At 49.1% G+C, this 12,695-nt stretch overlaps 1 protein-coding gene across 2 annotated transcripts in view; it reads right to left on the reverse strand.

Annotated features, from left to right (window-relative positions):
- Positions 1–12,695, reverse strand: part of CNTN3 (contactin 3) — an 88,828-nt gene that overhangs the window by 57,114 nt on the left and 19,019 nt on the right. For both annotated transcript variants that reach the window (XM_036432097.2, XM_036432096.2), the window contains exons 2-3: positions 4,577–4,708; positions 2,220–2,346 (exon numbers count right to left, since the gene is read on the reverse strand). In XM_036432097.2, coding sequence (XP_036287990.1) covers positions 2,220–2,346; positions 4,577–4,631 — 182 coding nt within the window. In that variant the 5' untranslated portion in view covers positions 4,632–4,708. The remainder of the gene's footprint in view (positions 1–2,219; positions 2,347–4,576; positions 4,709–12,695) is intronic.

Genomic DNA, 12,695 nt, shown 5'->3' on the forward strand with positions numbered 1-12,695 from the left:
CAGTGGTTGAACGTCGACCTATAAGGCAGGAGGTCACAGTTCAATTCCCAGTCAGGGCACACACCCCGGTTGCAGGCTCGATTTCCAGTGTTGGGCATGCACAAGGCAGCTAATCAAGGATTCTCTCTTATCATTGATGTTTCTAACCCTCTCTCCCTTTCCCTTCCTCTCTGAAATCAATAAAAATATATATTTTTAAAAAATACAAAGGTGGGTCTTCTGACCTCCTGCTGACCCAGTTGCCATTGACTGTTGGCATCAACTATTTACATGACTTAACTGAGCGGAAGCTCGGGGAGTGACACAAATACTTTAAATTTGTGATCTGCAAACTGTGGCTCGAGAGCCACATGTGGCTCTTTGGCCCCTTGAGTGTGGCTCTTCCACAAAATACCACAGCCTGGGCAAGTCTATTTTGAGGAAGTGGCATTAGAAGAAGTTTTAGTTTAAAACTTTGGCTCTCAAAATAAATTTTAATTGTTGTACTGCCGATATTTGGCTCTGTTGACTAATGAGTTTGCTGACCACTGCTCTAAACAGTCAGCCGTTATTGATACGGCCACAGTGGGCTCGCTCTGTGGGACTCGGGAGAGCTGTGCCAAGCCAACTGATTCTGTAAACAGTTTGGAGACGAATGCTCTCAGCACTGAGAGAACGTTCCCTCTGAGCCTGCCACTGTCTCCTGGCTCCTCCCACGGAAGCAGTGCATGCTGTTCATACATGATTCATTTCTGCATGAAAGCGGGTCCCCTTAGTACCCCTAGAGGTCAAAATGCTAATTCCAGGATGTTTAATACAGTAAATACCCAACCTATCCAAGGATCCACCATCACCCCAAAATGTCCGCACGTATTTTTATCTTAAGGAGATCGAAGACAAGAGGGTTAGTCTTTCTCTCCGTATACCTTTCTGTGGTATTAGAAGTCATTTAGTGAACAGGTGTTATCTCTATAATCAGAAAAATATAGACTTTTACATGAAAAAAAATATAACTAATTAAGTGTGTTTTCCTCTTCAAGGGTAAGCAGACTGATCTTGGTAAGATTGTATTTTATTCTGTATGTACTGAACCTTCAAACACGCCCCAGGAAAATGGTAAAAGAAGGTCAGACACTGAAGGTCCTTTTTTTAAAACTAGGATTCCCAATGCCCTTTCTTATTTTTTTAAAAATTGAATGTAGCTGGGCGACACTGGTCAACATGAACACACAGGTGTCAGGTGTGGGAGTCTATGTTCTGTATTTTGCACTGTGTGCCCACCACCCAGAGTCAATCATCTCCTGTCACCTCATATGAGAGCCCCTTCTCCCCCTACCCCCTTCCCTGGGGCAACCACCCCACTGCCGTCTGTGTCCACAAGTCTCAGCCTTATAGCCCACGTGAGTGAAGTCACGTGGTTCTTAGCTTTTCTGACTTATTTCACTTAGCATGATGTTCTCAAGGTCTGCCCATGGTGTTGCAAATGGTCGTATGTCCCCCTTTCTTGTGGCCGAGCAGGATTCCATTGTGAACACGGACTACATCCTTAGACATGGGATTCCATCCCAGGATGCTGCTGGATGCCTGGTCCCAGCATGCACTTCACATGGCACGATGGGTCAGGAGGAAGCCACTGGGCATGGGGGGGGGGGGGATTCTGCAGTTCTTCTCTTCACTCAGAAACAATCCCCTGCATGCCCCCCCCCCCAGATGGGCATGAGGCTCTGTGTGCTGGGCCCAGCACTGACACCTCAGGCCTGCTGAACCCCAGCTGAAACCACAGGCCTGCTGAACCCCAGCTGCACCACAGTGGCATGTGTCTCTTCCAGCCGTGAACACGTGGCCTCCAAAAATTCAGTCCCACATCAATTCTTGTTTGTTTGTTTATCCTCACCCAAGGATAATTTTCCCATGGAATTTTTTAGAGACTGGAGGGAAGAGAGGAGTGCAGGGGAGGAAGGGAGAGAAGGAGGGAGGGGGGGGGGAGAGAGAGAGAGAGAGAGAGAGAGAGAGAGAGAGAGAGAGAGACATTGATGTGACAGATCAATTGACACATCAATTGACTGCCTCTTGCTCGCACCCCGACTGAGGCCAGGGATGGAGCCTGCCACCATGGTCCGTGTCCTTGACTGGGAATCACACCTGTGACCCTTCGGTCCGCAGGCCAATGCTCTAAGCACTGAGCCACACCGGCTGGGGCCACAACCTCCTTCATGTGCGTTTCCGACTCCGCGCCCTACCTGTAATGAGGGGCAGGGTTGCCTCTGGCTTCGCAGTTGAACGTGACTCTCTGGTCCGCAGCACCGACGGGGGCCATGCTGTCTCGGGGCTCACTGACGAACACGGGGCCGTGGAAGAGCAGCTCCCCTGTGGGTGGGAGACAGCGAGGGCAGCCAGGGTGAGTGGGGGGTGGGAACGCTGAGCTCCAGCCGCTCTCCTCTGCTCCGAGCAGCCCTGCGCTGACCATGTAGGCGCCAGGGGTGGTGGACAAGCTACTGCCCACCGCCTGGTCTCAGAGCCGAAGGTGGAAGCCAGTGCCACGTGCCCTGCCCCGGGCTGGCGGGTCCCCACCACACAACACGGGCTCCCTGGCAGCGGGGTCTGGGGTCTGAGGGTTGCTCTATAAAGACCTTTACCAAAATATTTTTAAAATGGGGAAAAAACACATGGACGCCCTGTACATAATGTATCATATCACTCCAGTCGCCCTTACCAACCCTTGTAGCTTTTTCAGCACCGTACCCCAAGGATCAAGGTGGCCTTCCAATTTTCTAATAAACTCTTACTATTTTAGTAAAATGGATCCTGGGTTTTCATACATTCATTCATAAACCTATACAAGATTTCCCCCCAAAAAATGCTGAGAGCAATTAATTCAATTTGCACGTCGTATAAAATTACAATTCAACCTCTTAAAGCTTCGAGGGACTGACCTTTCTCCTCAGTGACCCCTCCCCTTCCTGAGTGAACCTCCCTGTTTCCCATTAGCTGGGAGCTTCAAGCTTGTTCTCTAAAAACTGAACCTCCAATGCTATCAGCACTGAGGTCCCTTCACTCTCATCTTCCTCCTCCTCTACCAGAACTCAAGAGGGAGACTTTGTCCATGGAGAATGTCATCCAAGAAGAACACCTTTTTGATACCTACATTCCATTTTCTCCAAAGATCAAGAATCTGGAATTACTCCTTTTCCCCTAAGGAAGGGCTACATCAGTGGTCAGCAAACTCATTAGTCCACAGAGCCAAACATCAACAGCACAAAGACTGAAATTTCTTTGGGGAGCCACATTTTTTAAACTTAAATGTCTCCTAATGCCACTTCTTCAAACTAGACTCCCCAGGCCGTGGTATTTTGTGGAAGAGCCACACTCAAGGGGCCAAAGAGCCCATGTGGCTTGAGAGCCGCAGTTTGCCGACCACGGTGCTAAATGAATAGTTGTTTCAGGAACAAAACTGAGATGTCACGGGGGAAAATCTGTTTAGAAAGAAATCCTTTAACATAAAAGTTGGCAGTTTTTGTTTCATTTAAATATTTGAAGGATGTTTGAAATTTGATATAAGGGCTTAAAAGTCTACTTCTGGTAACGTGTGTTTTACAGCTGACATGTTTGGCCTCATTACACAGCGATGCCCTCATCTAGGTGGGAAACTGGGCAAGGCTGGGTCAGCTCCAGGAAATGGTGTTTATGGAGAAAACTGGTCTTCTCAGGAGATGGGTGCTGAAGTTTTTAGGGGTGAGAGGCGATGACTTCGGTAACTTACTCTCAAAGGCTTTAGCTGATCAATCAATCAACAACAACAAAAAAATACATCCACCTATGTTCACAAATAGAGCAAACACAGTGAAATGGCCCAGCAGTTCAATCTAAATGATGTGTGTGTGGGTGTCCACCATCCTATTCTTTCAACTTGAGAGGCGCTGGAGAATTTTCACAGTGAGAAGAATGAAAATTTTGAAAAACCTATGTGTTATACATATATTAATTTTTAAAATCTTCTCTTACTTATCCATTCCTTCAGAAAACAAAACAAAACGAACAAAAAAAATACATCAAGTGATCTATAAGAGCTGTTTTTGTACAGTAGATATCTGGGAAAATTATTCCTTTTTCTTTCTGTTTTATTCTGAACTTCAGATTTCTCAAGTTAACAAATAAAGAGCCTATGTTTATTTCTGCTCCCTGAAATAATTTATCTAAAAGGAAAACTGTTGTTTTCAAGATGAGATATAAAAATACCGGCTTTCTTTAAAATTTATATTCGCTCGTCACACTGGAGATTATAACTTTTAGCTCCTTTTGGAAAAAAAATATTCATGAATGAACGTCTGCAAATTCTGATTAACTGTTGCATTCGCCTGCTACAGGAGACTCATGACATAAGAAGGCATAAAACACTGAGCCAAAATCAGGGGCTGAAATGAGAATCTGACAGTCAGAAGAGAGTATTTGAATTGTCCTTCTGAAAACAAACAAACAAAACAAACCAAAACTGTTGTTCCTTGCTACTGGAGGAGTATTACTCCACAGTTAAAAATTATTGACTATATGATTCCAGTATATTTCTAACCTCAACTTGGAAAAGACAGCTTAGTTTTACCTCCCAGGCAGCCAATGAATGACAGCAGGACCATCTGTTTCCATGACAACAGCATCTTTAATTGCCCACAGGGAGGAACTCTGGTCCAGTCTCTGATGAACAGGGTGCTTTATCTTCAGGTAAACCCTTAATCTGTAAAATATATGTACGAAGAAGTTAGGCTTGAAAAAAAAACGAGTTGCCTTAAAAAATACATTTCCTCCTCCTCCTAAAACTCTATGCCACTCAGAACCCTCAGAGGAAATGCACCTTTTTTGGATGCCATAGAGGAGATGTATGAAACGTAGAGACGTTAAAAAAAAACAAAACACTCTATGTAACTGAGAGGCAGATGGAAGTGGCTTCATAAAATCAGAAGTGTTCAACACCGAAATATTAAATATTAATATGTCAAATATTAAAACGTTGGCGAGATGATAATTACAGCAATTATAACCCTGGCATTCCAACTCTCCTCATTTTGTCCAATGATGACATGCTGGGAAGACTACGAGGGTCTCATGTACAGACACCTCAAGGCATTGGGCATCTTGGTCCCCGGTCCATGGTGAGGCATGGACCCCACTCCTGCCACCTCAGGGCAAATGCCTGGCTAGCAGGAGTTCCAGAATCCTGCTCTCTGATTGGTCTGTGCCCATGACCTACATATCTTACCTAATAATAGATAAATATGTAAATTGACCATACCTCCTCCACTACACCCATAGCCAATCAGAGTATGCAAATTAATCCAACAAAGATGGCAGGTTAATTTGCATATGCAGGCACAGAGTGGCCAAGAGGGGCAGGATACCTGTTATGAGGGGGAGGGGAGATGGTGGAGGGAGCTACAGGAGTAGCGCTCTGGACAGAAGCGAGGACTTGCCGGCTCCCAGGCGGCTGGAAGTGAAGCCTATTCTTTTTTAAAAATATATATATTTATTGATTTTTCCACAGAGAGAAAGCGAGAGGGACAGAGAGCTAGAAACATCCATGAGAGAGAAACGTCAACCAGCTGCCTCCTGCACAACCCCTACCGGGGATGTGCCCGCAACTAATGTACATGCCCTTGACCAGAATCGAACCTGGGACCTTTCAGTCCGCAGGCCAACGCTCTATCCGCTGAGCCAAACTGGTTTTGGCAGAAGGCCGATTCTTGCATGAATATCATGCAGCGGGGCTTTAGCAGGTCAGTATTTCAGCAAAGCCCCTGTGACTCAGGTGCTGACGGCTTGCGGTGAGAGCAAAGGCCACAGGCGAGGCTGCGGATGGCGAAGGTGTGTGCGTAGGCGATGCGGCTGCAGGTGTACAATGGGGCGGCGGCAGCGGGGGGGGGGGGGGGGGGGGGAGGGGTGCCTCAGATGCCGGGCTAAGGGTGCTGGTCTCAGGGCAAAGCCCGGGGAAAGTCATTGTGTTTGGAACCAGGAGTTGACACGATCAGACTTGCAAGGGGCGGGTTATTCACACCAGACGCACTGTCATCTGTACCAGGCGCAAGAGAATAATAAGAAACCACACTTCCCAAGCACACCCACTTTATCTTTCCCTTCCGACTCACAGGCGCACAGCCAGGAAACATTAGGCCAATGGTGGTCTGATATCAGAGAGGAAGGAGGGACATTCTAACATTCCCATATAAGCACGCACACAGGCATACACTGTATGAAGTTTGGAGATAAAAAAAAAAAATAACTCCTTCAGGAACGTTATATCTAAAAAGTACGCTGCTCCTTTCATCACCGCCAAGCAGGGTGCTGCCGTGATACACAACGAAGGCAACGAAGGCAATCAGGGCCCGGGGTGCTCCCCATTGCTAAAGAGACATGACCCCCTCCCCCTCCGGAAGCCACCGAGCCAAAATAATGACAGAGGAAGCCCCAAGAGCAGGACACACACCAATCAAAATGCCATCTGCTCTCCAGCTTTCATGGGATCGTCTCCAATGAATGAGAAAGCAGCTGGTAGCCTTCAGGATGTTCTCTGCTCGTAGACGCCTGCATCGGGAGCAGAGGGTTACGATATCCACAGCACGTGCCCACGGCCGGCTGGAAATAGCTCCCCACGTGGGTGCGTATTGACCATGGCCCTGTCCGTCCTTAATGCCAGTCAGCTGAGGGCCGAGCGTTGCCAGGCCTCGGACCCAAAGCCAAAAAGGCTCGAGCACAGTTCCTGTGTTTGCTCTAAAAGACCATCTGCGGCTTTCGTCGCATGGATTTAGAGGCCGAGAAGATAATAGGTCATGAAATATGGATACGCATCTGTAATAGGAAACGTCTGCGGGCAGCGCTGAGTGCGGCCTGGCCAACGCTCCGGCCGCTTCCTTTCCCGGGAAGTTCCGTCCAGCTGTTCTGTCGAGTGCGGCCTCCTTTCTCCCAGACGCACAGGCACCGGGTGCGCTTCTCCTTTCCCGAGCCAAACAGGACAGAGGTTCACGCGGAAGGACGGCCGCACACCTGTCTGGGAGCCACAGAACGTCTCCTCCGACTTCACACGGGAGAAACAGACGCCGCTCTGGAGCTGACATTGTGCCCACGACCGCACACCCGCACTCCCTGCTCTGCAAGCATCGCTCTCAGATCCATGTTTCTCTCTCTCTCCCTCTCCCCCTTCCTCACTAAAATCAATAAAAAGCATATCTCTGGTGAGGATTAAAAAAAGAAGTAACTTGTACCCCCCCCCCAAAAAAAAATTGTGCATAACCCACGGGAGGCAGAATAAATTGTGGTTAAACATGGTGTATGTGTCTATGTGTGTACACATGTATGTGGCATAGATACATACATGCACACATACTGTTGTATAACCTTGGGCAAGTTGCTTGTTCTTCTTTTTTTTTTTTAATATATTTTATTGATTTTTTACAGAGAGGAAGGGAGAGGAATAGAGAGTGAGAAACATCGATGAGAGAGAAACATCGACCAGCTGCCTCTTGCACATCCCCAGCACCGGGGATGTGCCCACAACCAAGGTACATGCCCCTGACCGGAATCGAACCTGGAACCTTTCATTCCACAGACCGATGCTCTATCCACTGAGCCAAACCAGTTTGGGCAAGTTACTTGTTCTTAAACCTCCTCTGCCCTCAGGCCGGTGTGGCTGCTGCAGAGCGGGGCGGTGAGTGTGGGTGTAAGCGCTCTCATGTGCGGAGAAGGAGGGGGACTGTCCGCTGAGCCGGCCCCTGGAGTGGAGACAGGATGTCCCCGCGGCTGTTGTGCAGAAATTAAATACGACGGGCACCTGGCTGCGGGTAAACAAGACTTCAACGAAGGAGGCGCTGAAAAGGCGGGTCTCCCACTCGTTTTAAAGAGACACCGGCTGCGCCCTTGTTCTGCTTCACTGTGTGTTCTCTGAAGTTTTGTTTTATCACAGCGAACGGAGTGACACTGACACCTCTGGGAATGCTAATCACGGCGATGCACAGCTACAAGCTTGGGACTCACACCTATTAGGGGTGTAACACCTCCCCTTGATCAACACAGAGGCGTGAGTCTAAATGCAGGCAAGCTGTGAATGTATCCCACAGTATGGATTTCAGCGGAGGAGACAGACCCTCTTTACCCCCCTCTCCTTCTCCCCCCCTCACACACAGGGGCACAGCTCTGGCTGTTTTCCTGCAAACAAGCAATGCTTCAGGAGAAACCCTTGGCGCACAGGATGGGGGCTCAGGCTGCCAGCCTGCAAGGAATAACAGGGCGCAGGGCGCAGGTCACAGAGGCACTGCCACAGGGAGGGGGAGGGCGGTCCCTCGGGGCACTGTGAGCCCAGGGCCTCCAGGCGCCCCGAGTTTTCAGAAGACCCCGGACATGCAGAGCTTTATAGGGGGTGTCCCGGTTTCCTACGCAACCCATTTATGGATTTTTTTTACGGAGAGGAAGGGAGAGGGATAGAGAGTTAGAAACATCCATGAGAGAGAAACATTGACCAGCTGCCTCCTGCACACCCCCTACTGGGGATGTGCCCGCAACCAATGTACCTGCCCTTGACCAGAATCGAACCTGGGACCTTTCAGTCCGCAGGCCGACGCTCTATCCACTGAGCCAAACTGGTTTTGGCTCAAGCAACCCATTTAAACCAAACTTCAGAACAGGTGTGCGGACCACACCAAACACACCTGCGATCCGGACACCATCTGCCCGGGAGCGTCTGGCCAAATGCATGTTCCTGCTTAAAGAAGCCTGAACGGCTCCCTTCCTCTCTGACATCAATAAAAATGTATTTTTTTTTAGCTCTAACCAGTTTGGTTCAGTGGATAGAGGGTCAGCCTGCAGACTCAAGGGTCCCAGGTTTGATTCCGGTCAAGGGCATGTACCTTTGTTGCAGGCACACCCTCAGTGGGTGGTGTGCAGGAGGCAGCTGATCGATGATTCTCTCTCTCTCGATATTTCTAGCTCTTTATCCCTCCCCTTTCCTCTCTGTAAAAAATCAATAAAAAAATAAAAAGAAATAAAAAAGAACCAACAGACAGGATGTGACTGTGAGAAGTGCCAGATGGGTAGCTGGGAGGGTCCCAGGCCACCCAGAGCAAAGGAAGCAGCCGCTGGGGTTCAGACAGCTTTGCTCACTTGTCTTTTTGTTTTTCATGTTGGCGACTCATCTTATTTTAATCCTCACCCTGGGGTATTTTTCCCCATGGATTTGTAGAGAGTGTGAAGGGAGGGGGAGACAGAGAGAAACATAAATGTGAGAGAGACACTTCGACTGGCTGCCTCCCTCAGGTGCCCCAACTGAGGCCAGGGATGGAGCCTGCAACCCAGGTCTGTGCCCTTGACTGGGGACCAAGGCCAGACTGGTCAGTGTGCAGACTGGTGCTCTAACCACTGAGTCACACTCGCTAGGGTAGCAAATGTTGCTTTTTGAAACACAGGCCTGGTCTAACAACACTAGCCCAGATGTGGCCTGCAGGGATGGGAGAGGAACAGCCAGCCACAGGAGCCCAGGCTCTCTTTGGCGAGTTGTTCAGATAAGGTTACACCTGCTGTGCTCACCTCCTGCCTGGCCACTCGGGCAGGCCTCCCGCCGGCCGCCCGCAGCCCATCCCCGAGCAGGGCCCACGGAGGCGCCACACAATATGTGTTGAATCCATGAACATCTGATTTAGGGCTGGAGCTGCCACAGTTGGCCCCGCATCACACCATCTGGGGAGCGAAACAAAAGCGCCGATCCCGTCTCTGCCTCCCGTTTCCAGGCATCAGGCCCAGAAACTGCCTTTGGTTTAAACTTCCCCAAGGAGCTCTGCTGTGGCCTGGCGCTCTCAGGAACCAGCTCTGCGCCCAAATATCACTCCAGTGCCAGCACCTGCAGGGTACTCCACCTGGGCTGTGGGGCCGTGCCCTCCTCCCCAGCTGTGTCTGTGCCCTCCTCCCCAGCTGTGTCTGTGCCCTCCTCCCCAGCTGTGGGGCTATGCCCTCATCACCATTGATGTTTCTTTCTCTCCTCTCCTCCTCTCTCTCTAAAATTAATACTCTTAAAAAAAAAAAAAAAAAAGAGAGAGAGGGCTTTCTAGCCATTCTCAGATCCTATAGTCAGACTCTTTAATGAATAAACATCAGAATGCTTTGCTTTCCACATAGTATTTACAATATGGTATTTACAAGCACTAAAAGTTATTTAACTATGTTTGATAACTTCATTTTATCCAGGAACTGCTACTGACGAGATCACAAACTTCCTGAGGCACAGAGCACCCCGCACAGGCCCCCCTCTGCTCTGAAACCAAGCCTGCCTGAGTCTCCTGGAAAGACCCGGCCTCAGCCAGCTCCATCGGAGCTCCTTGGGGTGAGATTTAACAAGCCAATTATCGTCTACTTCCCCCCCCCCACACCCCAATTAACTAAAGGAGACCATCAGAGTGAGAGTAAGGAACCTGAACTTCAGGCCTATGTGTAGGTGGTTCTAGGGTACCATGGGGTTAAGAAATAATGGGGAAATCTTTACAAACAATTTGGGGTGAAGAACAGGGGCCCTAAAGCCCTCACATTGTTGGGAACCACCATGTGCCACACGACAGAAGCTCCAGGTCCAGGAGACAATTGTTGGCCAACGTGTAATGGCAGGTGTCCATCATTACAGTCTCACCCCGTTCCTTCCTCCCTCTCACCCCCCTCCAAACCCCCTGGAAATGCTACCTTTATTTATTTTTTAAATAGTTGTTTGTATATGAGAGAGGGAGAGAGAGAAAAAAAAACACACAAGAAAGATGAGAGAGAATCATGGATCGGCTGCCTCCTGCACACCCCCTACTGGGGATGGAGCCCACAACCCGGGCATGTGCCCTGACAGGGATGGAACTGTGACCTCCTAGTTCATAGGGCAACCACTGAGCCACACGGGCTGGGTTTTTCATTGATTTTTAGAGAGAGGAAAGGGAGGGAAGGAGGGAGGGAGAGAAACCTCGATGTGAGAGAGACACGTTGATGGGTTGCCTCCTGCACGTGTCCTGACCTGGGCCGGGGGATCAAACCTGCAACCCAGGTGTGTGCCCTTGACTGGGAATCATACCCTTGACCGGTTCCTTCCCGTGGGCTCGTGGGATTCCGAGTCGGACTGGGGGACCTTCTCTGCGGTTGGAGCCTTGTGGTGAGTTCCTGAGCCCAGTGCACCTCCTGCCGCCCACCCACACCCCCTGGGGGACGTCACCCCCTGGCCTCGGGGCTGCCAGCTTCGCTCCCCCAACACCACACCCCTCTGCCTCCGCCCAGCGCTATTCCTTCTCCTTCCTTTCCGGCCCACGCCTGCTCCCGCTCACCTCCCTCGAGCCCACTGTCCCAGTTCTCTCCCGGGAGACACAGCCCAGGGATCCAGTGGGAAACCACACAGACGTGTATCTTCAGAAACGCTCCAGCTTACATACATGTGCACACACACACTCCCTTCTCCCATCTGAGCTTCTCCAATAAGCTCCCGTGTTCTCATCAATAAACCAACACAAGTCCGACAGCTAATCTGCATAGCGTCTTCCTTGCCCTTTAAAACATTAAAAAAAATCAACAGGACACAGAATGTGGACTTCAAATGGACTCCGAGGAACTCATTCCCAAGGCCAGACCAGACTGCGCACTCTTCTCCGAGTGTGGGGAAAAAATAATCCTTCACCTAGCCACAAGCAAGGAGGAAACAATTTCAAAAATCGATGAAAATTGAAATTACATTAATCATTTATATGTAAGCCAGAAAAAAACAAACAGTTCTTTTTATGGCGGAGATAAGAATCAGTCACCGTAAATCAGTCTATTAAAAATGCCCTTACATTGTATCTATTATATTATTTAGAAAAAAATCCTGTTTCTCACATTATAATTAAAATGTTCCTTTTCATCAAATTGATCGGGCTGACATTGGTTAATAAAATTGTCTAGATTTCAGGGGCACAATCCTACTTCATCTGCATATCGTATGATGTATTCACCATCTCCTTCCATCACCGTTTACCCCCCCTTTCCCCTCCTTCACCTCCTCTCAGCCCTCTTTCCTTCTGGTCACCACCATGCTGCTGTGTCTATGAGTTTTAGTGTGTTTGTTTGTTTTTTCTAATCTCTTCACCCTTTTCACTCAGTTCCCCAACTCCCTCCCCTCTGACAGCTGTCAGTCTGTTCTCTGCATCTATGAGTCTATTTCTTTTTGTTGTTCTTTTATTTGGTTCATGAAGTGTCGCACATGTGTGTGAAATCACACGGTGTTTGCCTTTCTCTGGCTGGCGTATTTCGCTTACTTAGCACAATGCTCTCCAGGTCCCTCCATGCCTCTCAAAGGCTGAGAGATCCCTCTCCTTTACAGCTGCATGGTATTCCATAGTGTGGATGTCCCCCAGCTATTTGTGTGTGTGTGTGTGTGTGTGTGTGTGTGTGTGTTTCTTAATATATATTTTATTGATTTTTTACAGAGAGAAAGGGAGAGGGATAGAAAGTTAGAAACATCGATGAGAGAGAAACATCGATCAGCTGCTACTTGCGGGGATGTGCCCACAACCAAGATACATGCCCTTGACCGGAATCGAACCTGGTCCGCAGGCTGACGCTCTATACACTGAGCCAAACCGGTTTCAACTGTCCCCCTGCTGTTTTATCCACTCATCTGCTGACGGGCACCTGGGCTGCTACAGACCTTAGCCATGATGAATAACACTGCCATGGACCCGGGGTGC

Source organism: Pipistrellus kuhlii, unplaced genomic scaffold (assembly GCF_014108245.1).
Source record: "Pipistrellus kuhlii isolate mPipKuh1 unplaced genomic scaffold, mPipKuh1.p scaffold_m20_p_11, whole genome shotgun sequence".
Lineage (NCBI taxonomy): Eukaryota > Metazoa > Chordata > Mammalia > Chiroptera > Vespertilionidae > Pipistrellus > Pipistrellus kuhlii.